The sequence below is a fragment of the Mizuhopecten yessoensis genome, unplaced genomic scaffold (assembly GCF_002113885.1).
Source record: "Mizuhopecten yessoensis strain PY_sf001 unplaced genomic scaffold, ASM211388v2 scaffold10447, whole genome shotgun sequence".
NCBI lineage: Eukaryota > Metazoa > Mollusca > Bivalvia > Pectinida > Pectinidae > Mizuhopecten > Mizuhopecten yessoensis.
In genome coordinates, this window is record NW_018408551.1 from 1,285,859 (window position 1) to 1,311,863 (window position 26,005).

Below are 26,005 nucleotides of genomic sequence, written 5' to 3' on the forward strand. Positions count from 1 at the left end.
GACATGTGGACTCCCGCTGGTAATCAGTCAGATTTTTGTAACCTTACCTTATATCTAGGACATGTGTACTCCCGCTGGTAATCAGTCAGATTTACGTAACCTTATATATAGGACATGTGGACTCCCGCTGGTAATAGTCAGGTTTACGTAACCTTATATCTAGGACATGTGGACTCTCTCTGGTAATAGTCAGGTTAACGTAACCGTATATCTAGGACATGTGGACTCCCGCTGGTAATCAGTCAGATTTACGTAACCTTATATATAGGACATGTGGACTCCCGCTGGTAATAGTCAGGTTTACGTAACCTTATATCTAGGACATGTGGACTCCCTCTGGTAATAGTCAGATTTACGTAACCGTATATCTAGGACATGTGGACTCGTATAGGCTTTAAATGAATCTTTTCTTTAAGTGAATAAGAATACCCCCGGCGTCTAATGAAAACAGCAATGTTAGAAAGGATGTACGTGTAATCCGACGTTACATTATGAGACACCACATACCAAGATGCCTGACAATGGTCTGCATCACAATGATGTCAATAACAGAACTGATATGTTGGCTAACGTTAAAAATACACAAGTGTCACATTGAAGGCAGGAAATAAGTAAACACCGAATGATTCTGATATTTGTTGCTAACGTTCCAGTGCGTGTCGTGTATATTTATCCTAATGCTGAACAAATATCTTAAATTAGATTAATTAGCCCCACGCCATTCATGTTTCCAGTGTTTCCCTTCAAATAAACCGATTGTGTTATTTTCACGTCATATTCAAAAAGACATTGTCTCAAATTGTCTTAAAAACATCATGTGGTTTTCAGTTTGTCTTATGTACACCTCATAAACTCAAGTAAGGGTAAAGAAATGAAAACTCTGAAGTAAACATTTGGAACACAACTTTTGTCAAATCTTCAAAAAAATCTATTGGATGAAATTTCCTTGAAATGAAGTTGTCTAAGCTGTAATACCATATAATACAGAATGGGATAAAAATGACATTTTAACTATTAAAAGTGGTTGGTATAGACCTGCTCTTATCTTTATTCATGAAAGAATTATAGGAGAAAACTATTTATGTTATGAGAGTCAGTTGCCCAGCAATGATCTCTGTTTAAAATTGAGTTGGAAAAAAGATTAATTCTGTCACAGAAATAGAGACGTTTTCACTGCCAACCCACTTTAACATTCATGCTTTGTCACATTAACAGTACTCCAGGCCGCCGAACTTTTTCTTCAATTTACGTTACGTCATTTTAAAAACGTCTATTATAAAATCATATCTAATTTGTCTTGGGATTGAAACTGGTTTAAATTTGCCATCGCTAGTCATTTCGGCCAATAAATAACTGGAAACAGGCAAATATAATAAGACAAGTTTAAGTGAACTTTGCATTTTAGTAAACTTATAAACACTTGGGTGTTATTTCCAAATAACGAATTAAATGGTCGGATATGTTTGTAATATAGATCGGCCGATATTTGGCAGCTACATGATCCCGGCCTTTTTGTAAACTTGTTTTACATTAGCTGTAACATCATATAACTATTGCAGTACCAGAAGACTGGAGGACAGCTCATGTAATAAATACCAATACCACTGAACAAGCTGTATCTGACCAAACTAATACCATTAATGCAACTAAGCCCCCTGGACCTGAATGTTGAACACGTCTCCTTAATTACTCCTCGTGATCTTATTCTATAAACACTTAAAACAGGAGTGGTACCCAATAGCTGAAAACATATAATTATAAATGCAGTTTATATTGGAAATGGTTCACCTAATGAAATATAGACCTATCTCAATAACTTTGTTTGAGTAAAATCTTGGAAAATTGTATTTAAATATCTTTTTAATTAGCTGTTTGAAAACTATGTTGTAGCCAAGCCAAGCACCGGCCAGGCTTTCTATCCTGTGATTCTATATAAAGAAATAGTCACTTATATTGACTAAGGAAAGCTTCGATTTAGTTTTGTGGTATAAGTAAAGCGTTTGATAGGGTATGGCAGTAACTGCTAACCTAAACTTAGGACATATGATATTGGTACATGTAGGAACTTACTTATCTGGTTTGAAAATTATTTACCAGATAGATTAAGAAAAATAGTACTGAAGGGTATCACACTCAGTTTAATGTTACGAATACTGGGGTACCACAGGGATCTATTCCTCGACCACTGCTGGTTTTTGTATTGCATTATTGATATTACTGAAAACAGTTTTTTGATAAAAAAAAATCTTTTTTTTTTTTCAAATAATACTTCTCTGTATGTGATTATCAACAGAAATCCACTCATGCCGTCCAAGCTCTCACCAATGACCTTGTACAAATAGTAAATGAACAAGTATCTGGGATGTCAATGTCAACCCCCAAAACTATATCAGTTGTATTTTCTAGAAATTTTAACTACATACACACCAATAGCATTCCAACAGTCAAATCACAGAAACAAACAGTTAGGACTATAGGATAAACTGGTAAAGACGCTGCTTCACGAATACAGCATATTCAGACTATAAATGAAAAGGCTGACGGCCAAAAATTGCTATTGTATGTTAAAACTAAGATAGATCAAACATTAATAATGTAAACTTATATTGTATCTTTAGACCAATTTCTGAATACACAGATATATGGTATATATGGTATTTGCGCCCTACAATCGAGAGAACTTCCCGAACTATACAACTAGAAGCTGCTAGAACTGTTTCTGATCTATGCTTTTGGACTTCACAAAAGAAACTTTACAATGAACCTGGACGTGAAACTCTGTGAGAAGGTATAAACATCAACGTATACAGATATATAAAATATTGCATGGGCTATTACCACACAAGATGTCTCAGATTCTAGGACATTCTAGACTTTTAACCCAAATCTATATGCAGAAACAACAACTATTTTGACATTTTCGTCCACTTCATATGACGCAATGTTAATACTATGGATGCTTATCTTCTTAATTATCTATCCCCTGCATTGTTTAACGCCAAAGACAACGGTTTTGACAGTGAAGCGTCTACAATTTTAAACATATTTGAGGTAGGACCGATAAACTACTTGCCTAGAAAGAAATTATTGTAGCAAATTAAATTTGATTGATACGATAACCACCTGATACACAGTATGACTTATGTTTGTTCCACTTAAATGTGAAATAGTTTCTCATTATTTTCTTGATTTTCCACTGTAATGAAAAAGGAAGGGTCTATTTACTTCTTTCAACAATCATAGCAATCATAACCATATCAGTATACATATTTAAGAAAAAAAGGTTGCCATGATTGTGGTTTTAATACAAACAGACTGATATCAAGTCGTGTTTAGTCTTGATTAGAAAACTTGAAAACTTACACTAGCAATTTGTTTCAGAATTGTAAAAGACACATTTCATCAAAGATTAATTAGCTCAAAATTGTCAAAGGATCACCAATTTCCTCGCGAAGTACCACAAACACGAGGTGTGTACAGCCGAACCAGTTCACAGCGTCAATATAGGGTATGACTACAATTAGCAATAATGAAAGCATTGCACCGACGCAAGATAGGCCCAACAAGTTTGTTGACAAATGCCTGTGGAATGCCGTTCCTGATGCGAACTAACGCATAGGAATGCTCAGCCAACGTTACAGGCTTATTTGACAGTTGACATAGCCTTCGTTGCATCTCGTCTCATATGCCTCGATGGGAAAAATGTCAGGCGATACTGCAGGGGCGCATATCTAAACGTTATGGACGAATGTAAAGCTTAGATTGGAAGCAGTTCGCAAGTTTACAAAGCGGGTGTAATTATCCTAATTGTCATAATAACGTCACACGCGGACGTCCTGTCTCGGTGCGGTCCATGGTGTTACTCGTCTGCTGGAAACGTGTCCATAATCCGGTACACACCAAAGCGCCCAGCAACAAAATTTTGGTCAGCACCAGCTTAAATCATTTAAACCGCTTGGTTGCGCGGACATTTCACTCAGTCTAGGCATAACTTACCAAACACGCCCACCAGGTATAAATGTGTTTTTCTGTTTGTCTTGGATGTAGGATCTACACAACAGTAACAAGGTCGGTAAAGAGTGTGAAACTTACTTGATAGCTAAGACAAATGCTAAATCTGACACGTACACAAGGACATCAGAATGCAACTGACAAAACGCATTCACCATCGAAGGTTTATAAGGAGTGTGCATATGTTATTTGCTTCGTTTAGTGTTGAAACAATATTATAAATGTGTATATTTTATTTTTATGTGCGCACAGTTTCTTTTTGCGTTAGCATACATTCTATACATGTGGACTTTTGGTCAATGCTACCGACTGTGTTCTGTATAGTGACATTTGATGTAATCGTAGAACGAGTTCCTCTCCATATTTTTATGAGCGGGAGTTATCTCCCTTGCTTTATTATAATCTCGTTATTCTGTATTATTTTTCTTTTCAAAGTAACTGGAACTTAATAAATCAATATTTTGTTTATATATGTGATTAAATCTCCTGGTCACGCATGGAAAGAATTTATACAGACTGTTATTCAATCGATTTGACGTTAACAACTTTGTCAAAAGAATTGAAAATAATGTACACCAACCTTCAAAAACACTAAAAGTATAAGTGTCTGCCAACTACCGGTCGATCTCGTTCACCTCAGTGTATAGCAAGATAGTTCAGTATGTAATTACCATCAGCATCATGATGAATGGAGAACAAATCCGTACAACTTACAACCTTCACAAAGGAAGGTCCTGCGAAACACAGCTGAGAAAGTTCCTTGAAGACATGAACTTCATCTTGCAAATTACCAACAAACAGTTTGTTTACCCATAACTTTGACGCATGGTTTAAGAGGGGAGTTAACTTCTGTATCGGCAACTAATCAGTATAGTTGCTGTTGACAATAAATTATCAAGAAAAGCGAAATTCGAAATAGGAGTGAGTACCACAAGGCACAGTTTTCGGTCCAAGCTAGTTGATATACTATGTAAACGAACTCATCAAGCTGGGTGTTATTACCTCAGATCACAAACCACAATCCACAAACTAGATACATCTGAAGCTGTCATAGATCAAATGTTGACTCGCTACAGGCTTTTCCACATGGACGGGTGTGTATGGCCCATAGCTGTTTATATTTTGATATCTGTAGGTTACCTACTACAGCTACAAATGGTGGCTTCAGTAACGGTGAATCTAGATATTGTGGAACAATATGCTCTAAAACGAACCACTTAGAAGTCCTGTTCAGGCCGAACCATGTACCTCCTGTCTTCAAATGACAAACATGATTACAACTCTCCCGGACACGCCAAAAACCCACCCATAATCAAGGTCTCGGATAATTTTATTAAATGTTTTGACTTCTAGTTCTACTGCACGTTCATTCAGTGTGTCTTGTCTAGCAGTTCTTCCTCTTCGTATATGATGAAAAGTTAAGCTGATGCGCTACATCTGCGAGGAGGAGTACCTCTTATGATTTATGGCCATAACAACGTCTATACCCTATTCATATTCACAAAAGCAAGGTTCTTCTGTTGACAAGAAATATGCTAGCACAGTTTTGCAAGCTTTTGTTGGTAGTCCTCGTCTATTTTGTACCTTTTCATACAGAACAATTGATTAAATGTCAAAGTTTAACAATATCTGTCTGCAAACTTTGCCAGTGGGTCAACATCCTATGTGTAGACTATGTGGGCAGATGTAAAGTGAAAAATAGTAATATAAATTGATATATGACTTTCTATAAAGTAATGTAAGCCAGCGGAAAGATCGCAAGAATAGAATAGCCTACACTGTATCAAGAAGTATGAAGCTATAGACATTGTTAGTTGGAAACACAGACTCCATCTTCCCTGATTTTATTTGAAGACAGATTGTATGGTTTGAATGAGGTCTCCTACGTCATCTTAGCACGCTATGTTTTTACATTTGTTTCGAATAGTCGGCGTTTAGTTTAGGTGGTGTTCCGATTGTTCCAGACTTACCTCAGACAGACAATGCTTGGCGCGTATCCCCGCCCTTGTTCTGATGTCTGTGACCTGTCTTGTTCCAGACTTACCTCAGACAGACAAACGCTTGGCGCGTATCCCCGCCCTTGTTCTAATGTCTGTGCCCTGTCTTGCAAGTAATACTCCCTATGTTAATAGATTGCATGTAAAGATACACATCTTCCTTTGCGTGTCCACAGTGAAAAGGTCTAGTTATTGAACATTTGATTTGCCATTGTCTACCAGATAAAACCCATACATTATTGAAGCTATACAATACTAGAGTATTTTTAAACAGTATGAATTTCCATTCCAAAATCTTGTATTCGACAGTGTCTTCGTGTTGTGATGCATTCTGGGTGATACTGATCGGATCAAATGTCTTTTAAATAGATCAGAATCATATTATTCTTAATTCCATTTCACCAATACTTCACTACAGTACTGAAGTATTGACAGAATTTCAGTAAGAATAACGAAAATAATGGTCAGGTTTAAATCCAGACTGAGATTTGTAAATTAAGAATTGATAAATTATAGAGCACTATTTCAGATGCTTTCTCTACTTTGCTTAAATATGAAGGTATCAATCTATTTACTAGGACACTGACAAATACGATTTTTTTTAGATATAGTAAATCTTGCTCATGAATATTTCAATTCAAACTAAATCAAACACAGTCCAGTGTTATCAAATAAGTTGTAACCCTAGTTTCCTATATTTTGCCCAACTTTACAGAACAAAGGTATGCCCTTCATATCAATCAAAACGTATTTCCTTAGTTCAGGGTTTTTACTGGAAAGTTTATCGAAAGTTTTTTTCAGCTAGTCTAGTGATAGATCTAAGAAAAAGATTGATGTAGGGAATGATGGGCAACACAACACATAAGCATAAATTAACGTGGCTTGAAGTCCATTGAGCAATAAAAAAAAAAATAAGGAAAACAAAATCATATTTCATCAATTTAATCATAAATGTACATCAAAAACATATAGCTTACGTAAAGGTACAAGCCGTACAATGTAGCTACCAGCTGTATCAACATACCGTACAGTATAGCTACCAGCTGTATCAACATACCATACAGTGTAGCTACCAGCTGTATCAACATACAGTACAGTATAGCTACCAGCTGTATCAACATACTGTACAGTGTAGCTACCAGCTGTATCAACGTACCGTACAGTGTAGCTACCAGCTGTATCAACATACAGTACAGTATAGCTATCAGCTATATCAACATACCGTACAGCGTAGCTACCAGCTGTATCAACATACAGTAGAGTATAGCTACCAGCTGTATCAACATACTGTACAGTGTAGCTACCAGCTGTATCAACATACAGTACAGTATAGCTACCAGCTGTATCAACATACCGTACAGTATAGCTATCAGCTATATCAACATACTGTACAGCGTAGCTACCAGCTGTATCAACATACAGTAGAGTATAGCTACCAGCTGTATCAACATACAGTACAGTATAGCTACCAGCTGTATCAACATACCGTACAGTATAGCTACCAGCTGTATCAACAAACCATACAGTGTAGCTACCAGCTGTATCAACATACCGTACAGTGTAGCTACCAGCTGTATCAACATACTGTACATTGTAGCTACCAGCTGTATCAACATACCGTACAGTGTAGCTACCAGCTGTATCAACATACCGTACAGCGTAGCTACCAGCTGTATCAACATACCGTACAGCGTAGCTACCAGCTGTATTAACATACTGTACAACATAATTACCAGCTGTATCAACATACTGTACAGTGTAGCTACAAGCTGTATCAACATACTGTACAGTGTAGCTACAAGCTGTATCAACATACCATACAGTGTAGCTACCAGCTATATCAACATACAGTACAGTATAGCTACCAGCTATATCAACATACTGTACAGTATAGCTACCATCTGTATCAACATACTGTACAGTGTAGCTACCAGCTGTATCAACATACTGTACAGTATAGCTACCAGCTGTATCAACATACCGTACAGTGTAGCTACCAGCTGTATCAACATACTGTACAGTATAGCTACCAGCTGTATCAACATACCATACAGTGTAGCTACCAGCTATATCAACATACTGTACAGTATAGCTACCAGCTGTATCAACATACCGTACAGTGTAGCTACCAGCTGTATCAACATACTGTACAGGATAGCTACCAGCTGTATCAACATACTGTACAGTATAGCTACAAGCTGTATCAACATACCGTACAGTGTAGCTCCCAGCTGTATCAACATACCGTACAGTGTAGATACCAGCTGTATCAACATACCGTACAGTGTAGCTACCAGCTATGTCAACATACTGTACAGTGTAGCTACCAGCTGTACCAACATACTGTACAGTATAGCTACCAGCTGTATCAACATACTGTACAGTATAGCTACCAGCTATATCAACATACCGTACAGTGTAGATACCAGCTATGTCAACATACTGTACAGTGTAGCTACCAGCTGTATCAACATACTGTACAGTATAGCTACCAGCTGTATCAACATACCGTACAGTGTAGCTACCAGCTGTATCAACATACCGTACAGTGTAGCTACCAGCTATATCAACATACCATACAGTGTAGCTACCAGCTGTATCAACATACTGTACAGTATAGCTACCATCTGTATCAACATACTGTACAGTGTAGCTACCTGCTGTATCAACATACTGTACAGTGTAGCTACCAGCTGTATCAACATACCGTACAGTGTAGCTACCAGCTGTATCAACATACAGTACAGTATAGCTAAATAATTTTGTTGTGTGTGAAAATATAAACATAGATTTATTTGTAAATTTAACAACCAAAACTTGCAAATAGTTTTCTTTGTAAACGGAATGATAAAACGGAATGCTTGTTTATAATAACATTGAACAAGGAATAATTCCAATGCTGCAATTATATAAATATATTGTATTTCAAAGTGAAGGAAATTTGTTTCAAAAGGTTGCTTTCACCAGTACAAAGAGTGGCAGTGATATATTCCATTACAACATATAGTTTTATATTAACAGGGGAAATAGTCCTCTTTATTAATTTACAAACAATGAAAACAAACATGTACATAAATATATTGTGTCCACACTACATATTTGTTCACTAGCAGAGATAAATCGGTGGCGAAAAAAAATCATTTGTTTGTTACTGAATGCTGATTTTTTTCTTTTTTTCTCAATCAGATCAACTTCATAAAAACCCGTTTTAATTCAAGGTGAAGAAACAATGCCCCCAATATCTCAGTTAAGCCAATCACAAGAATTCATTTGAGTTTCGATAGAATTATTTCTGGCCTTGGTTTTGTGACTAGAATACTACAATTATTAGATAATGACATATCAAGACTAGGAGCCAATATGATTCTGTAACAATACAATAGGAAATGATAATATTGGAACATAATACAACTGGTTGTATTATAATGGACAGCTTCAAAATAATGTCTGGAGACCAAGTTGATAAAAATAATTAAACCCTGACAAAATCATATTGAAATTTATCTAATGACAAACAAGAGGCCCATGGTGGCTGTATCACTTATCCATGATTTATAGCAAAATTTTGATGCCCTGGTAACTTGAATTCCTTTACCACCCAAAGGTGTGGCATTTTTTTACTCATCCTTGTAAGCCTATCTGTAGACAGTACAATTAGAAAACAAGATGTTTAGTGCATGAATAACATAGTCTTTTAATTAGCTAAAATACTGATGATGAAAAAATTAATTATAAGCTAGTTATAGCCCAGTAATATTTTCCTCTGGGAAACTTTCAGATGGGGAAATAAATGACTTTGATAGCTACACCGACAGTAGTCTAAAAAAGAGAAAATGTCAAAAAGTTGGTAGATGGACAATTGCTGAACAAAAAAAACTTGCACCACAGTACAAAAATGTATGGTAACAGCTGTTCAAGCCAATGAGAACAGAGTTAAAAGCTGACAAGGTTGTACAAATAAATCATTTTCATTTCAACAAGTAGTTTCTTAGATATTGAGGTACTAATGTAACATTAGTAATGTGTCGACATTTTGTAAGGTCAATGTTGATGTAATAGAGGAGTCATCTTGATCATATATTTTTTTATTCAATCACATTTTGTATGTGATATAGAATTTTTAGAATTTTGTAAATTACAAATATATACAAACATAAATACATTCCAATAATTCTATTTACAAACATATAAACGACGTACATGTATCTACAGTTTACAAAAATACCAGTACACCGACCCTGTGCATAGATTATACAAAAGACCATCAACTCTGTGTGTAGAGCTTAAAAACTTGAACAATCAACAGAACCAGCTGTCCTTTAAACACAATACAAACACCTTCAGTCCAACTGCAAAAATTCAATCTGCATCCACATTTTTTGTACATAATACATGACATGATTTGGCAAAAACTGTCTTCAACAACTACACAAACCCACTTGACAAATTTAGATTAAAAAACCCAGTTGCATTTCTTTACAGTTTAGACTTTTTCTTTTTCTTGGATATCACCAAATAATTTATTGGCATTGAAATCTAGAATACATTGCAAGTTTAAGTAATATGTTAAGTAGACCGGTCCCTGGCATACAGTATCAACTGAATTAGGTGGAAAAATTGTCTTACAATTGAGATATTATCCTCTTGTAAGATAATTGATGTTCTAGATTTCAGATGTCTTAGATTTCAGGTATTTAAGCAAGAAAATTGATGTTTTAGCTTTTCACAGTCTTAGATTTAAGGTATATTTTTCAGCAAGACAATTGATATCTTACGGCTCCTGATCCATGACATTTCAGATTTAGTAGTTGTTAAGGTATTGGTGATAGTCAAGATTTGAAAAAAAATCCTTAGGTGATAAAGTGTAGATATCTGGTGATAGCGTCCTACATAATCAACCTCTCTGAGAGTTGTAAAGATCTTAAGGTGAAACAGATTTGTAGGAGTTTTAGATTTAACTGTTCCTTGGCCTGGTTGGTAAGGCACCGGTACTAAAGCACTATAGGAATATCTACATTGTCATAGTATATCATACACAACTTATCCCCGCACAAAATGTACAATGAAATTGTTTTACAATACTTATATATATATATACAAAGGCAAACATGAATATAAAATTAGATTTTATGTACAATCTGTGTCCTTTGCTGACCAAATGAAAATGTGTAAATCACCATGATATTAAATATAAATATAAGTCTACAATCTCTGACTATAGACTTTACATCATAACACACATATAACAAACTAGTTTCATTTAGAAGGAATGGCAAGATATCGTAAACTGTGTGACAAGTCTGTGCACTGTGATCGACATCAACGTATAATCACGTAATAAAAATTTGTTACCAATCCGAGCCCTCAAACATTCAGTGTTGTTACAACTGTACATGTACCTGTGACAAAAGACTCATATTAAATCAGACAGGTTTTCTTTATTGACTCGATCTTACAACAAAAGATATACAGTTTACCTGGTAATATGATTTCACAACCTAGCCTCCCGGAAAACCAAACACTCTCCAAAATAATAATGATGTTTACTAGTGATTCTGTACGACATTATAGCATTACATGCGACATAACAATAACATGTAACATTAATTGTGATTTAATTCTAAGTCTAGATATGTAATTAGTATAAAAAATATATGAACAATGCTGTTTTGACTAATACATTAAATAATGTAATGACAAAGATTAACCTCCAGAGTTTGTGAAATGCCAGATATATGACGTATGAAATAATTAGCTGTTTGTTTTAGTATTTGCAGACAATATAAAATCCAATTAAATCAAGCTTTTATCTTTACAAGAAACATATTTTCTGCATGATAATCTAGTCTTAAGGGTGAGGTATACATGTTTTACATTAGATATATCACAGTATTTAAAATTTCTCCATAGATATGGTATCTATTTTGATTCCCAAGGCAAAAATGGTTAAAAAAAAATAAACAACAAAAAATGCGTAATTCATTAATACTGATGATTTTATACATTACGTGTATTAACCGGTGAGGGTATATAATATTAGTGGTTTTATAATAAAGACAGAAAAAATGTCAAAGGTCAGATCTGTTGGAGACGAATGTCAAATGGTCAGATCTGTATTAATAGAATCTATCGCTACTGGTTGTGTAAGATAGAGAAATCTCGACCCGAGGACCAAGATGTTTTGTCCAGAACGAGGCTTGCCGAGTTCTGGACAAAAAATCTTAGTCCGAGGGTTGAGATTTCTCTATCTTACACAACCAGTAGCGATTGATTATTTTTCTCCCATATCTAACAGTATTTTAATGTGAAATAAAGGTAAACATGGACCCAAAACACATACAGGCAATTTGTTGATGGATTGTTGACGTGACGTCATTGTATTGTTGAAGTGACGTCATGCCATTGTTATGAATAGGGGAATCCCCCCGTCTCAACCCTAGGGCGGAGACAGATAAATCTAGCACCGGCAAAACGGGAGATAAATCTGTCAGGTGTGGGAGAAAATTATATCTATGAACTGCAAGCATGAAAAAAAAAAAATTACTTTAAACATTAAACATTAAAAATAAACACTTAATCTCTCTCATTTAGTTTTATGTGGTACAATATATATACATATAACAAATCTGACAGGTGGTTAAAATTAATGGGCGATTAAATTGTCTGGCAGTACTAGAGTGTATTTAACATACTCTGAACTCAACAACACGTCAAGTACAATCAATATACTAAGTCAATACCCACACTGACCAAAGTCTCCGGCAGATCATGTTCCTAGAACGTGGACTAATAATGTACTCACAAAAAAACCTGATCTATAAAATGTTTAATATGTTTGTAGCATTAAATAATACAAGTCCTTTGTGCAAGAGAAAAAATGATTTTGGAATGTATAATATAACAAATCTATCATTGTTTAAAAGAAATTCTCTTTTAAAAGATGACATTATGATGGTCATTCAACAAGGTATATTAAGCTTTATAATCAATGCTAGCACCACATACAACAGAGAGACAAAACCCTACCATACAATATGACACAGTGTCAGCTGTACCTTTCTTTGATAGAAGCAAGCCCTACCGCACAATGTGACACAGTGTCAGCTGTACCTCCCTCTGATAGAAACAAGCCCTACCACACAATGGGACTACGTCAGCTGTACCTTCCTCTGATAGAAACAAGCCCTACCACGCAATGTGACAGTGCCAGCTGTACCTTCCTCTGATAGCAACAAGCCCTACCACACAATGTGACAATGTCAGCTGTCCCTCCCTCTGATAGAAACAAGCCCTACCACACAATGTGCCTACGTCAGCTGTACCTTCCTCTGATAGAAACAAGCCCCACCACACAATGTAACACAGTGTCAGCTGTACCTCTCTCTGATAGAAACAAGCCCTACCACACAATGGGACTACGTCAGCTGTACCTTCCTCTGATAGAAACAAGCCCTACCACACAATGTGACTACGTCAGCTGTACCTTCCTCTGATAGAAACAAGCCAGTGCTGCCATTTCACCACTCACAGCTAGCATTCTACAATTCTAGTACTGCCCAACCGCTTACTCATGATTTACACCTGAGTAGACTGGAATAAGCGGAGTAAAGTATCTTGCTCAAAGATACAACACAGTGCTGTGCCGTGACTCGAACACTATATTTTGGAAGATGGTTTCTTGTGATGTGTTGGAGGTTTTGAAATTGTCCATTCATGATTTGACACTTTGTTAATGTATGCACTAAATAAATGATTGCTTTTTCATGAGATATTGTTTCCAGGTAGAAAAGTATGTATGTCTCTAGGTAGGTAAGTGTGTTTTGTCTCCAGGTAAGTATCGTTAGGGAAACTTCAGGATTCTTAATCAGCATTCTCTGATTTAAAGTAAAACAGAAATGATAAGTATTGAAATGTCTGCCACTGCATGGTCACAATCACCTGGTAAACAAGGCACAATGCATATAAATATTAGGCACTAGTACGGGAATTACCTCCCTTTAATTTTCACAGGTGGGATGAAAGACATGTATGTATAGATGGTCAATAAAGAGGTCACTAGATTGTGAAATGAGACGAGAACACTTTGACAGTTAATGCCCAGTTAATAGCAGTGTAATCTACATACCCCTAAATCAACTCTCACTAGTTGAGAACTTTGCACAATCCCTGTACTGACTAAATTCCAATGGACTAAAATATTTGGCATTAAGACAAATGTAATGCCTTGAAAGACACATAATTACAATCTTTCCTATAAAGGCACTGTGTGGTCAGTTTGGTTCTACATTTCTTGCTGTAGGTTTTCCTTCTCCAGTTCCACATTGTGTGGGTATTAGGGGATCCACCCTCTATCATTCCTTTTCTTGTCCTCATAATTAACTCTAAAATCAGCATTGCTTGAGTGTAGATTCCCGATTCATGGCACTTCCACATTGATGCCTTCATCATCTGCAATGAAAAGTAAAACATTGAATAACTCTTTACTTTTCAATAAAGCCAGGTATCTCCATACAAGTTATTTAACACTACATGCTAATGACAATGGGTCTACATGAATGAGTCTGTTTACTATAAAATAATGACATATTTGACTTCAGAAAAGGCAAATAAATACATCAATGCACCCTCTGATCATTTTGGTTGATTTTGGCAAAAATCATGTACTTTTAAGCCTAATGCTAATCAAGCCACTAAGATCCCAACTATCCAACCCCTTTAATAACCTTGATGTCTGCCTATCGTACCCCTATAATAACCTTGATGTCCGCCTATCCTACCCATATAGTAACCTAGCTGTCCACATATCCAGCCCCTATAATAACCTAGCTGTCCACATATCCAGCCCCTATAATGACCTAGCTGTCCGCCTATCCAGCCCCTATAATGACCTAGCTGTCCACCTACCCAGCCCCTATAATGACCTAGCTGTCCACCTATCCAGCCCCTATAATGACCTAGCTGCCCACCTATCCAGCCCCTATAATGACCTAGCTGTCCACCTACCCAGCCCCTATAATGACCTAGCTGTCCACCTATCTGCCCACTATACTAACCTAGCTGTTCACATATCCAGCCCCTATAATGACGTAGCTGTCCACATATCCAGCCCTAGCCCCTATAATGACGTAGCTGTCCACATATCCAGCCCCTATAATGACCTAGCAGTCCACCTATCCAGCCCCTATAATGACCTAGCTGTCCACATATCCAGCCCCTATAATGACCTAGCTGTCCACATATCCAGCATATCCAGGCCCTATAATGACCTAGCTGACCACATATCCAGGCCCTATAATGACCTAGCTGTCCACATATCCAGCCACTATAATGACCTAGCTGTCCACATATCCAGCATATCCAGGCCCTATAATGACCTAGCTGACCACATATCCAGCCCCTATAATGACCTAGCTGTCGACATATCCAGCCCCTATAATGACCTAGCTGTCCACATATCCAACCCCTATAATAACCTTGATGTCCGCCTATCCTACCCATATAATGACCTAGCTGTCGACATATCCAGCCCCTATACTAACCTAGCTGTCAACCTATCCAGCCCCTATTATAACCTAGCTGTCAACCTATCCAGCCCCTATAATAACCTAGATTGATACCTATCCAGCCCCTAATAATCTCTCTCTTTACTGCGAGTATATTACAGAACTTTCCAGGGTAAGAAAGGGATGTCAGAAATGTTTATATTACGGTAATGCACCCTATTTCATGTGCATGATGTCGAAGTGGGACAACAATGATGTGATGCCAGGAAATTGCAACTCTTTTGGGGGGGTTTCAGAATGAATTCTAGTGATTGGAATGAGAGAATAATACTCTTTCATGTCCACGGGTGTGGATAGGGAAATTCCATCTCTGGGTTTTCAAATTGGTGCAAAGCCCTATAGGCAGAGCCTCAGATTTTACTCCATTTGAAAACCCCTTTGGTGGAATGTCCTTATCCTGAACCTCTGGGCAAGAAAGAGTCTTATAATCCCATATCCAACCAGTGTGATTTTGGCCCTTTCTATACAAAGTTGTCCAAGTAATCCAGACTTCTCACAACCAAGCATTTTTTTCTGAGAAGAAGAAGATGGCTGGCCAAATTATCAGGATTATCTGCTGAGAAAGAAGGTTGTCAAATTATGTAAAGGAAACAAAGCTTAAGGTTGCCAGTTTGTGTACCATAAAGGAGGGGAGTCAGATCATCTACTGAGAACAAAGGTTACCAGGGGAGCCAGATCATCTGCCTAGAACAAAGGTTGCCAGGGGAGCCAGATCATCTACTGAGAACAAAGGTTACCAGGGAAGCCAGATCATCTACCTAGAACAAAGGTTACCAGGGGAGCCAGATCATCTACCTAGAACAAAGGTTGCCAGGGGAGCCAGATCATCTACTGAGAACAAAGGTTACCAGGGGAGTCAGATCATCTACCTAGAACAAAGGTTGCCAGGGGGGGTCAGTTCATTTACGAGAACAAAGGTTACCAGGGGAGTCAGATCATCTACCTAGAACAAAGGTTGCCAGGGGAGTCAGTTTATCTATGAGAACAAAGGTTACCAGGGGAGCCAGATCATCTACCTAGAACGAAGGTTGCCAGGGGGAGTCAGTTCATTTACGAGAACAAAGGTTACCAGGGGAGCCAGATCATCTACTGCGATCGAAGGTTCCCAGGGGAGTAAGATCATCTACTGAGAACAAAGGTTACCAGGGGAGCCAGATCATCTACCTAGAACAAAGGTTACCAGGGGAGCCAGATCATCTACCTAGAACGAAGGTTACCAGGGGAGCCAGATCATCTACCTAGAACAAAGGTTACCAGAGGAGTCAGATCATCTACCTAAAACAAAGGTTGCCAGGGGAGTCAGTTCATCTACCTAAAACAAAGGTTGTCAGGGGAGTCAGATTATCTACTGAGAACAAAGGTTGCCAGGGGAGTCAGATCATCTTCTGAGAACATTTAGGTTACCAGGGGAGGCAGATCATCTACCAAGAATAAAGGTGCCAGCATATATCTACTGCGAAAGAAGGTGGCAGGCTTGATTATCTCCAGAAAACACAAGTGGCCAACTTATTTCCTGGGACAGACAGTGGCATGGTTACTGAAAAAAAGGGTCTGGATTATCTTCCAGGAATAGATCAGTGGCTATAAGTATCTAACAGGAACATAGATGACGGGGCTGGCACCTTGATGATGGCGTGATCTATATTGGGAATTAAGGTGGCAGGATTATTTTCATTCTAGTATACATGTAACTAGATGAGGAACTTGGGGAGTCAATCTCTCCAGTTCATCACACTAGAGTACTTGACAAGATGGGAAACTTAAAACTCTTGTCTTGTATACCTGAAAATGAATATGGTACGTGAGTCATCCTTTATTTCATTTAACACCATGGCAGATTTACACATCGTATTAGTATACGTATAGGGTGTGAAAACGTGCCGTACACACATTCAGTGTTGATTTTAAGAAATGCTGTTACAGGGCTACGTTAATGTCAGCTGGACTCTGTGACAGCACATTCAGTCCATACCAGCAACTGACAGTGTTCCTGGTGTCAGTTAAGCAGCAGTCCCCATTGAGTAGCAGCAGTGCTAACAGCATGCAGTCAATGGTTATATGGGTAATTTTGCAGAGAAAAACTCTAAAAAATATATACCAAAACTGCAGGAAAAATCGGTGCATCAATATAACATTCAGTAGGCGTGTCAAAATAACCAATAACGTTGATGGGCTACCTGGTCATTATATATACAGTAGAGGATCTCAGTCTGTCAAAAATAAACTCACAACTTCCAAGTAATTTGATTTATGATTAATGAAAAGATGTAAGTTGACAACAATATCGGAGGGATCATTTGTCAAATCTAAGGTTCACTCACGGCTACAGGCAATCAACTTAGCTGAGCTCTTGTGGCAGATTAAAACAGGAAGCAGTTAATTACAGTCTGGCAAGTAACCTTGGAAACCAACAAAGTTCACTATTATTTCCAAATTTCAAACTCATGCAATCCAAACTTGTAAAGTTGGACATGATCATCAGATTCTAATTAATGAAAACAATGTCATTCTTGAAAGGATTAATATTAATAAACATGCATGGTCAAACAAATCATGCTTATCAAAAATAGATGGGTGTCTGATTCATATGGTGAGTGAGTTCATTGGCTCCTGGTCCTAGATGTAGCAGATTTCAATGTTCAGCTTCCAATATCTACAATGTACTTGTTATATAACAAGGTAACTTGGAAATATAGCAAGATCCTAGCCTCGGCTACCATTGGATGATAATTAAGGTCATGCTATAGTCCTCTGTGGGAGAACAAAGGGTCATGTTTCTGCCTCCTGCGTGACGTCAATAAAAGGACCAAAGCTTCCATTTCCGATGGGAGGATAAAAGCCCTGCTACTGGTCCAAATAAGAGGATACAGGACCATGTGACAGTCCAGTGGGAGGATAGGCTAGTCTCCTGTAACCTAATATTATAGACTTTAATATCCAAGCCAATTCACCCTTCTAGTTAGAACATATAGATCTTAGTCACTGTAGTCAAATCCTGTCTAAAACATCTACTTTGTCATAAGTACACTCCCGGTAGAGAATAAAAAAGTAAAAATTAATTAAATTTTGAATGAAAGTTTTTCAATGATAAAATACCATGCATGTTTTCAAGGCAGAACAAAAGAACAATCACAAACAAAACAAAAACACATTTTACCAGAGTCGTGCAATAGACAATACCTATGCATTTAGTTCAAAATAACAACTTTAAAGAGATATAAAGTATGAGAGAGTCAAAAAACGCACCTTTGTCATGAGCTGGAATCAAAGATTTAGGCAGGGCATAATGTACTAAAATGTCACATGAATTGACTGATTGACATATATATATCAGCAGTAACACTAACTTACATCTATTAAGTACTAACAGTAATTAATATACCTCTACTTTATTTACTCTATATAAAAGTAATTGGTTAAATCGAATATATCCCTACTTTTGCCTGACTGTGTTTTAGTCCTATGTGTAATTAGTCTGGGAACTAAAACACACCTACACTCGGGTTTTTCCGCTGAGCCAATCAGGTGAGAGGTGGGCAGAGCTTGTTACCGAACTCGGAAGCGATGCTCAAGGTGAGCGGAGCTTGCTACTGAACTCGGAAGCATTTGGCTCCATTGCCATCAAAAGGGTAGTTGGGACGTGAATCTATATACAGCTTATGGTTTACAAATATTTTCTAGTTAAAACTATCTCTCCAGTGTGTATCGGTATAATAAAACTGTTTAAGTATAGGGTTTAGGGATATAGCAAGTTTCTGGTGTCCCTTGACCATGCCTATTTCCCTCGGCTTCGCCTCGGAAAAAGACCTGTTCTCAAGACACAAGAAACTTGCTATATCCCTCAACCCCATACTTTAACTGTATACTCACACCTAGTACTAACAGTAACTAACACATAGTACTAACAGTAACTAACACCTAGTACTAACAGTAACTAACACCTGGTACTATCAGTAACTAACACCTAGTACTAACAATAACTAACACCTGGTACTATCAGTAACTAACACCAAGTACTAACAGTAACTAACACCTAGTACTATCATAAACTAACACCTAGTACTAACAGTAACTAACACCTAGAGGTGAGAACTCTGTTATTACACCTGTTAAGTATCAGCTCTTTATAATACAGGACTCATATATGTTATTTAAGTTTCGTCATCTACTCATGATCTATACAATACACATAATGAAAGGTAACTGGCCTATAAGAAACTAGAATTTCATGGAAGTACACTGTACTGTAGATATGTCACTTGTGCTTAACAAGGTTCTGTATGTGTACACTTAGCAGCCTATAAGCAAATAGGGATTTTACTAACGAATAACACTTAATAATAATATATTCAGCTTTGTGTTAAGGAAGATTCTTCTAAGCGGCCTTTATACTGGTATTGCACCCACATGTTTGAAGGTAGAATGGTTTATTTACTCCATGAATAAAATATTGAAGATGTATCTAAGATATTCCTGATAAGTGATAAAATAGATTGAAACTTGAAACAGATTAATGTACATGTAATAAATTAAATAGAAAAATATCTTAATAAATGTGGTGTACCAAACCAACTTTGTCAAAATTTCCAAATCTAATTAAAATTTTGACAGCCATTTCTGGATAATTGAATTCCTTATCAAATTTCAGACATCAATGATGAAATAATTCAATCAATAAACAACCTTATGCAACAATGTATTTTGAAATAAAAAAAAATTGCTATTGATTTATTTGTACTCTAATCTTTTTTGCTTCTAATTTAATTATTTTAACATAGAAAGAGCTGTTTATTTAACATTTACTTACTTTGAATGTCACCATATTATACCTGGTCTTACAATGGAACCTAATGCCTTCTCGACTAGACATTTTAATGTTTTTATCAGTTTCCAAAACAAGCAGATTGTTAGAAATTGATAAATTTTCAATCCTGATGGAAGTATAATTTTAATAAGTTTCAAGCAAGGACGGTGTTACCCTTTCATCTTTTAACATTACGATGTTGAAGATGATCATTACAATATATTCTACTACTTGGTGTTGTAGCATACATTTTCAATAATTCCTAAAGAAATGTACACGCACTACGCACATGCGTTCAATAACACATAGTTCTGTGTGAATAAATACTTGGAACCCAAACCTTTTTTTCACTCAAAAAATATCTTTGTATTTGATAGAAGTGATGCTGTCTTCTTGTCTGTGAAGAAGATGAGGAAATTATCCACAGGGAGTGTATGACAATTAATCTTGTTCACTGTTCCGACACAGAAGTACGTACATACAGAACATACAGTACAAAGTGTTCTGCTAGAGCCAGTCAACAAGGCTGACAGAGCTCTGTATATATCTGCTGTGATATCTTTTCATTACTGTGTGTTACTGTATCTTTGACTTGGTAGAACAAATCTTGTTGTGGACGTTAATTATATGTTTATATACATTTCGATGTAGTGCAGTCATGACAATATCGTATCTGTTCTGGTTTACACGTATTCTGTGTACATTATCGAGTAGACACAAAGGATGTATCACTGACCTTGGTTACCCAATGTTCCTAGAAACTATCTACATTGTAACAGTATCAATAACCGTGCTAATTCAAAGAACCTTTATAACATAAATGACATTGTAGCGTTAACTCCTTGAACTCCTTACACTTTTTATCACACTGCAGCTGCAACTTTTAGAGCCCGGGGCCCTTACAATAATATCAATGACTAAGTTACCTCAATTTCTAGAACCCATTACAATATCATTGACCCTAATTTGCAACCAAGATTCTATAACACCTTTCAATCAAATTTGACCGAACCATAACACTTATTCTAGAACCACTTTCATGTTTACATGAATGGTTTTGCTAGAAACCCACATTTTAGTCGTTTAATGTTTAGCTTGCCTTTTGATATATAGATAGAATGTTTCCACCCAGAAACATGAAACATTTTCCTTTCTGTTAACCCCTTTGTAGCATACAAGTGTATATATAAGTGATATTTAGATAACCTACCTCCAACTGCTACCCAGATATTTTGGGTTCATTAGCTATAGAAAGAATCAGAAGCCAGACAACCTTGCATCTGAGATCTACTTATTTAGATTTCATCATCAGTGTTTATTAACGTACATATTAGTGTGACTACCTGATAGTGTTAACATTCAGGGACAGAAGAAATAAGATACCGCCAACAGGTTTGCTTTTCAAGGAGCTCAGAATGGGATATGGAACTTAGGTGCTTTTTAAAGTAAAATGTAGGGAGGTAAAGTTAATTCAAGGAGAAGTGTATATGATGAATAACAAAACATATGAAAGAGAGGCTACTGGAGTCAAACATCCTGTACTGAAGCACACCTCACTGCCTACAAGTTGATTATGACCAAGCAGACGTGTGGGTAAGTCAATGACTCACCCTATCACAACTATTTGTCAGGGTACGAGACACTGACAAGCTGACTACCAATGCAAGCAAGATCTACTGTAGCTTCAATGAGATTCATCAGTTTGGAAATATGTGATACCAAAGTTTTATTTTTTACACAAACATTTGTACGTGTTCAGCATGACAAAGGCACCAGTCGGTCTTGAAACGTTGCGACACGTTTAACACGTACATTGTTTGTGTAAAAAGTCAAACTTTCTGTAGCTATATCTACTAGGCATACAAAGGCATAGGTTTGCTGTAGGCAGAGTTCTATATATATATTGGCTAGTATTTATAGGTATAGTCAAGCATTGATTTTGGAGGTGGGGTCCTTCTATCTAACAAATAAAGTCAGCACAACATCAGTATAGCTAGGGTCATCATAAAGTCAAGACAAGGTCAAAACAATGTCACCACATGGTCAGGACATGGTCAAGACAATGTCAGTACACAGTCATTACATGATCTTTGACAGGATAGCTCTACATGAAAAGAAACAGGATATTTACTTTGACCACCTCATAACACTTATAGAGCCGCAATGGCCTACCATCAGGTGTCTGGCACATAATTAGATGGCACTTGTATATATGAAAGCTTACTATACTAGAACAATTTTAGTCAACTGTGATTTGTTAACAAAGCATCAGCGATACTCTATATCGGCAGTTTCTAACATTTCCTGTGTGTCAATTCAAATAATCCCCATTTTCTATACACTTTCATGCGTTTGTCAGAATGGAATATGTTTCTTGGTTTCTTACATAGCTCTAGCGTACATATACATACCACAATAATTGGAAATCCTTTCCATTATGCAGTGGAGACTGTTGAAATGATTAAACCAGTCAGATTAAAAATAGGACTATTTATATTAATAAACAGTCTGGTCATACTATCTGCTGTAGAACTTTGTTAGCCAACATGATAGTGCACAAGTGAAGTTCTCAAGTGTGGAACCGTTCATGCTGGCAACTACCATAAATATATTAATTGCATTTGGATATTTTCACATCAATTTATTAAACGTGATAAATGTGAGCATTTCCTACCATGAAATTTACACTAAGTTTACACTAAGCAGCTGTAAGAAACGAGTCGTATAGCACAGAGAACTTTAATAATGATTTTGTAATGATTGTTTTGAAATCATGTCAACCTCCCAAGTTACATAATGAAAGGATCCCAGACTTCACAATATCAGTCACAACAAGTACAGCAATATTTATCAAATATAGCAACCACAAAAGTCTACTACAGGTACATACACCAGGCACTGTGTCAACTACTGGTATACTCACAACAGGCACTGTGTCAACTACTGGTATACTCACAACATCAACTAGGTCAACTACTCACAACAACCATTAATTATCAGCTACATATACTCACAATCTAACACTAATCAATTTCATATGATCACATGACCTACCTTCATAACCTGCGTTTGAGAATGCTGCGTTTTCGTAGACGTGGTGTTCATCCTCCCGCCCCTCTACGACACACAGTACACACTGGTGAATACAGATGTACTGTTGCTGTAAGACAGAAGGAGATAAAGCATGGGAAGATCAGAAACTTTGTTATATTTTCCACATTACCTCATCATGTCTAACCATCTAAACACATGTTAACTGTATCAGTGCTATTCATGGAAGTCAAAACGGTGGCTTGATAGGTTTGTATTTTAATTTACAGTGTCGACCCCATGTAAATCTAGATTCTAAACACAATAATCAAACTTGTAAAATTCCCTCATTTCCCTTATCGTCCCCAAATGATGCCATGCTGTTACTGTAATGTATTACAAACAACAATTTATTTTTATTCCAGTTTAGTAAATATGGTTGGAATCCTTTCACCTGAACATAAGATGTAGGCTTTTAAAGATTTACTCCTATTCCCAACATTGGTCCTGTCAAGAGGCACAAAGAGTCACACATTCCATGTACAAAACACTGAATGGAGTGGTCCTTTAAATCAAATCTCGGTAAAATCCTTTCAACCATGCATACTGATATAACATTTGAAAGATTTTTATTTTTTTTCATTTGGCTGAGCCATCTACCATCTGGAGGATCCACATCCATCATTTATACAACAATAACTTCCCCTGGCACAACAATGATTCAGGTCATATTTGATTAGGACCCTTACCAAAACTTAAAGAAGTGGATTGTAAAGTTAAACCCTTGTTTCCCTATTGGGCCCCAACACTCTGCCTCCATGGGGACCATACCCTTCATTTATAAAATTGCGTCCCCTTTGCCCAATGATACTCCTGACCAACTTCTTGTCAGGCATTCTGGAATGGCTAGAAGCATTTTGAATAAATGCTGATATCAAATGCTGAGCATGCCGTATAAGCTCACTTGCCTTCTAGGCAGATGAGCTAAAAAGAAGTTTTTCAGTGATCTTACATCAAACGTACTGGTCAATGACTCCAAAACGTCTTAAGGAAACCTCCATAAACAAGTTTGCTGACACTTTTCAAAAATGTGCATAACTGCCCTGCAGTTAAATTATTCAAAATGACTTAAATTATTTAAGGAAGCTTTATATTAGATCTGGCAATATACAGTGTTCATTGAATGGAAACAAATTGATATAAAGGACAACAAAACTCATGTGAACATTTTAATACCCTTACCTCTGTCTGAACCATCCAAACACGTTCTCGCCTCATTTCCGCTACTGTTTGGAAGATATCCACCTCACCATGTTCGCCAATATTTTGTAGCATTCTGTCCAATGCTATGTAAGTCCCAGATCTCCCAACACCAGCACTGCACAATACAAACAGCATTAATTCACGGTTACATAGATCTTATATAATCGACATGGTCCCAAACCTCCCCACACAAACACTGTACAATACAAACAACAGTCAGAGATACAGATCTAGACAACAGACAATACCCCAAACCTCCCTCCATTGATATAGATCTAGACACAACAGACAATACCCAAACCTCCCTCTATTGATACAGATCTAGACAACAGACAATACCTCAAACCTCCCTCCATTGAAACAGATCTAGACACACCAGACAATACCCAAACCTCACTCCATTGACACAGATCTAGACAACAGACAACACCCCAAACCTCCCTCCATTGATAAAGATCTAGACACAACAGACAATACCCCAAACCTCCCTACATTGATATAGATCTAGACACAACAGACAATACCCAAACCTCACTCGATTGATACAGATCTAGACAACAGACTATACCCAAACCTCCCCCAATCGATACAGATCTAGACACAACAGACAATATCCCAAACCTCCCTCCATTGATACAGATCTAGACACAACAGACAATACCCCAAACCTCCCTCCATTGATATAGATCTAGACACAACAGACAATACCCAAACCTCACTCCATTGATACAGATCTAGACAACAGACAATACCTCAAACCTCCCTCCATTGATACAGATCTAGACCACAGACAATACCAAAAACCTCCCTCCATTGATACAGATCTAGACCACAGACAATACCAAAAACCTCCCTCCATTGATACAGATCTAGACCACAGACAATACCAAAAACCTCCCTCCATTGATACAGATCTAGACAACAGACTATACCCAAACCTCCCTCCACTGATACAGATCTAGACAACAGACAATATCCCAAACCTCCCTCCATTGATACAGATCAAGACACAACAGACAATACCCCAACCCTCCCTCCATTGATCCAGATCTAGACACAACAGACAATACCCAACCCTCCCTCCATCGATACATATCTAGACACAACAGACAATACCCCAAACCTCCCTCCATTGATACAGATCTAGACAACAGACAATACCAAAAACCTCCCTCCATTGATACAGATCTAGACAACAGACAATACCCCAAACCTCCCTCCATTGATCCAGATCTAGACACAACAGACAATACCCAAACCTCCCTCCATTGATACAGATCTAGACAACAGACAATACCCCAAACCTCCCTCCATTGATACAGATCTAGACAACAGAC

At 37.1% G+C, this 26,005-nt stretch overlaps 2 protein-coding genes across 6 annotated transcripts in view; both read right to left on the reverse strand.

The window, feature by feature from the left end:
• Positions 1-6,934: 6,934 nt before the first annotated feature.
• LOC110460654 (dynein heavy chain-like) lies at positions 6,935-10,155 on the reverse strand. The gene is made up of 2 exons (XM_021513689.1): positions 7,313-10,155; positions 6,935-7,279 (listed from the first exon to the last, which is right to left on the reverse strand). Exons 1-2 carry the CDS (start codon positions 8,793-8,795, stop codon positions 6,954-6,956), a joined length of 1,809 nt encoding a protein of 602 aa, XP_021369364.1. The 5' UTR covers positions 8,796-10,155; the 3' UTR covers positions 6,935-6,953.
• A 2,283-nt stretch (positions 10,156-12,438) lies between these two features.
• LOC110460641 (tyrosine-protein phosphatase 10D-like) overlaps positions 12,439-26,005 on the reverse strand; it is a 53,050-nt gene continuing 39,483 nt past the window's right edge. For 2 of the 5 annotated variants that reach the window (XM_021513667.1, XM_021513666.1), the window contains exons 28-31: positions 24,648-24,783; positions 23,430-23,535; positions 18,818-18,829; positions 12,439-14,456 (exon numbers count right to left, since the gene is read on the reverse strand). In XM_021513667.1, coding sequence (XP_021369342.1) covers positions 14,425-14,456; positions 18,818-18,829; positions 23,430-23,535; positions 24,648-24,783 — 286 coding nt within the window. In that variant the 3' untranslated portion in view covers positions 12,439-14,424. Of the gene's footprint in view, positions 14,457-18,817; positions 18,830-22,786; positions 22,825-23,429; positions 23,536-24,647; positions 24,784-26,005 lie in introns of all 5 variants that reach the window. The other 3 variants (XR_002464041.1, XM_021513669.1, XM_021513668.1) reach the window with 3 other exon arrangements.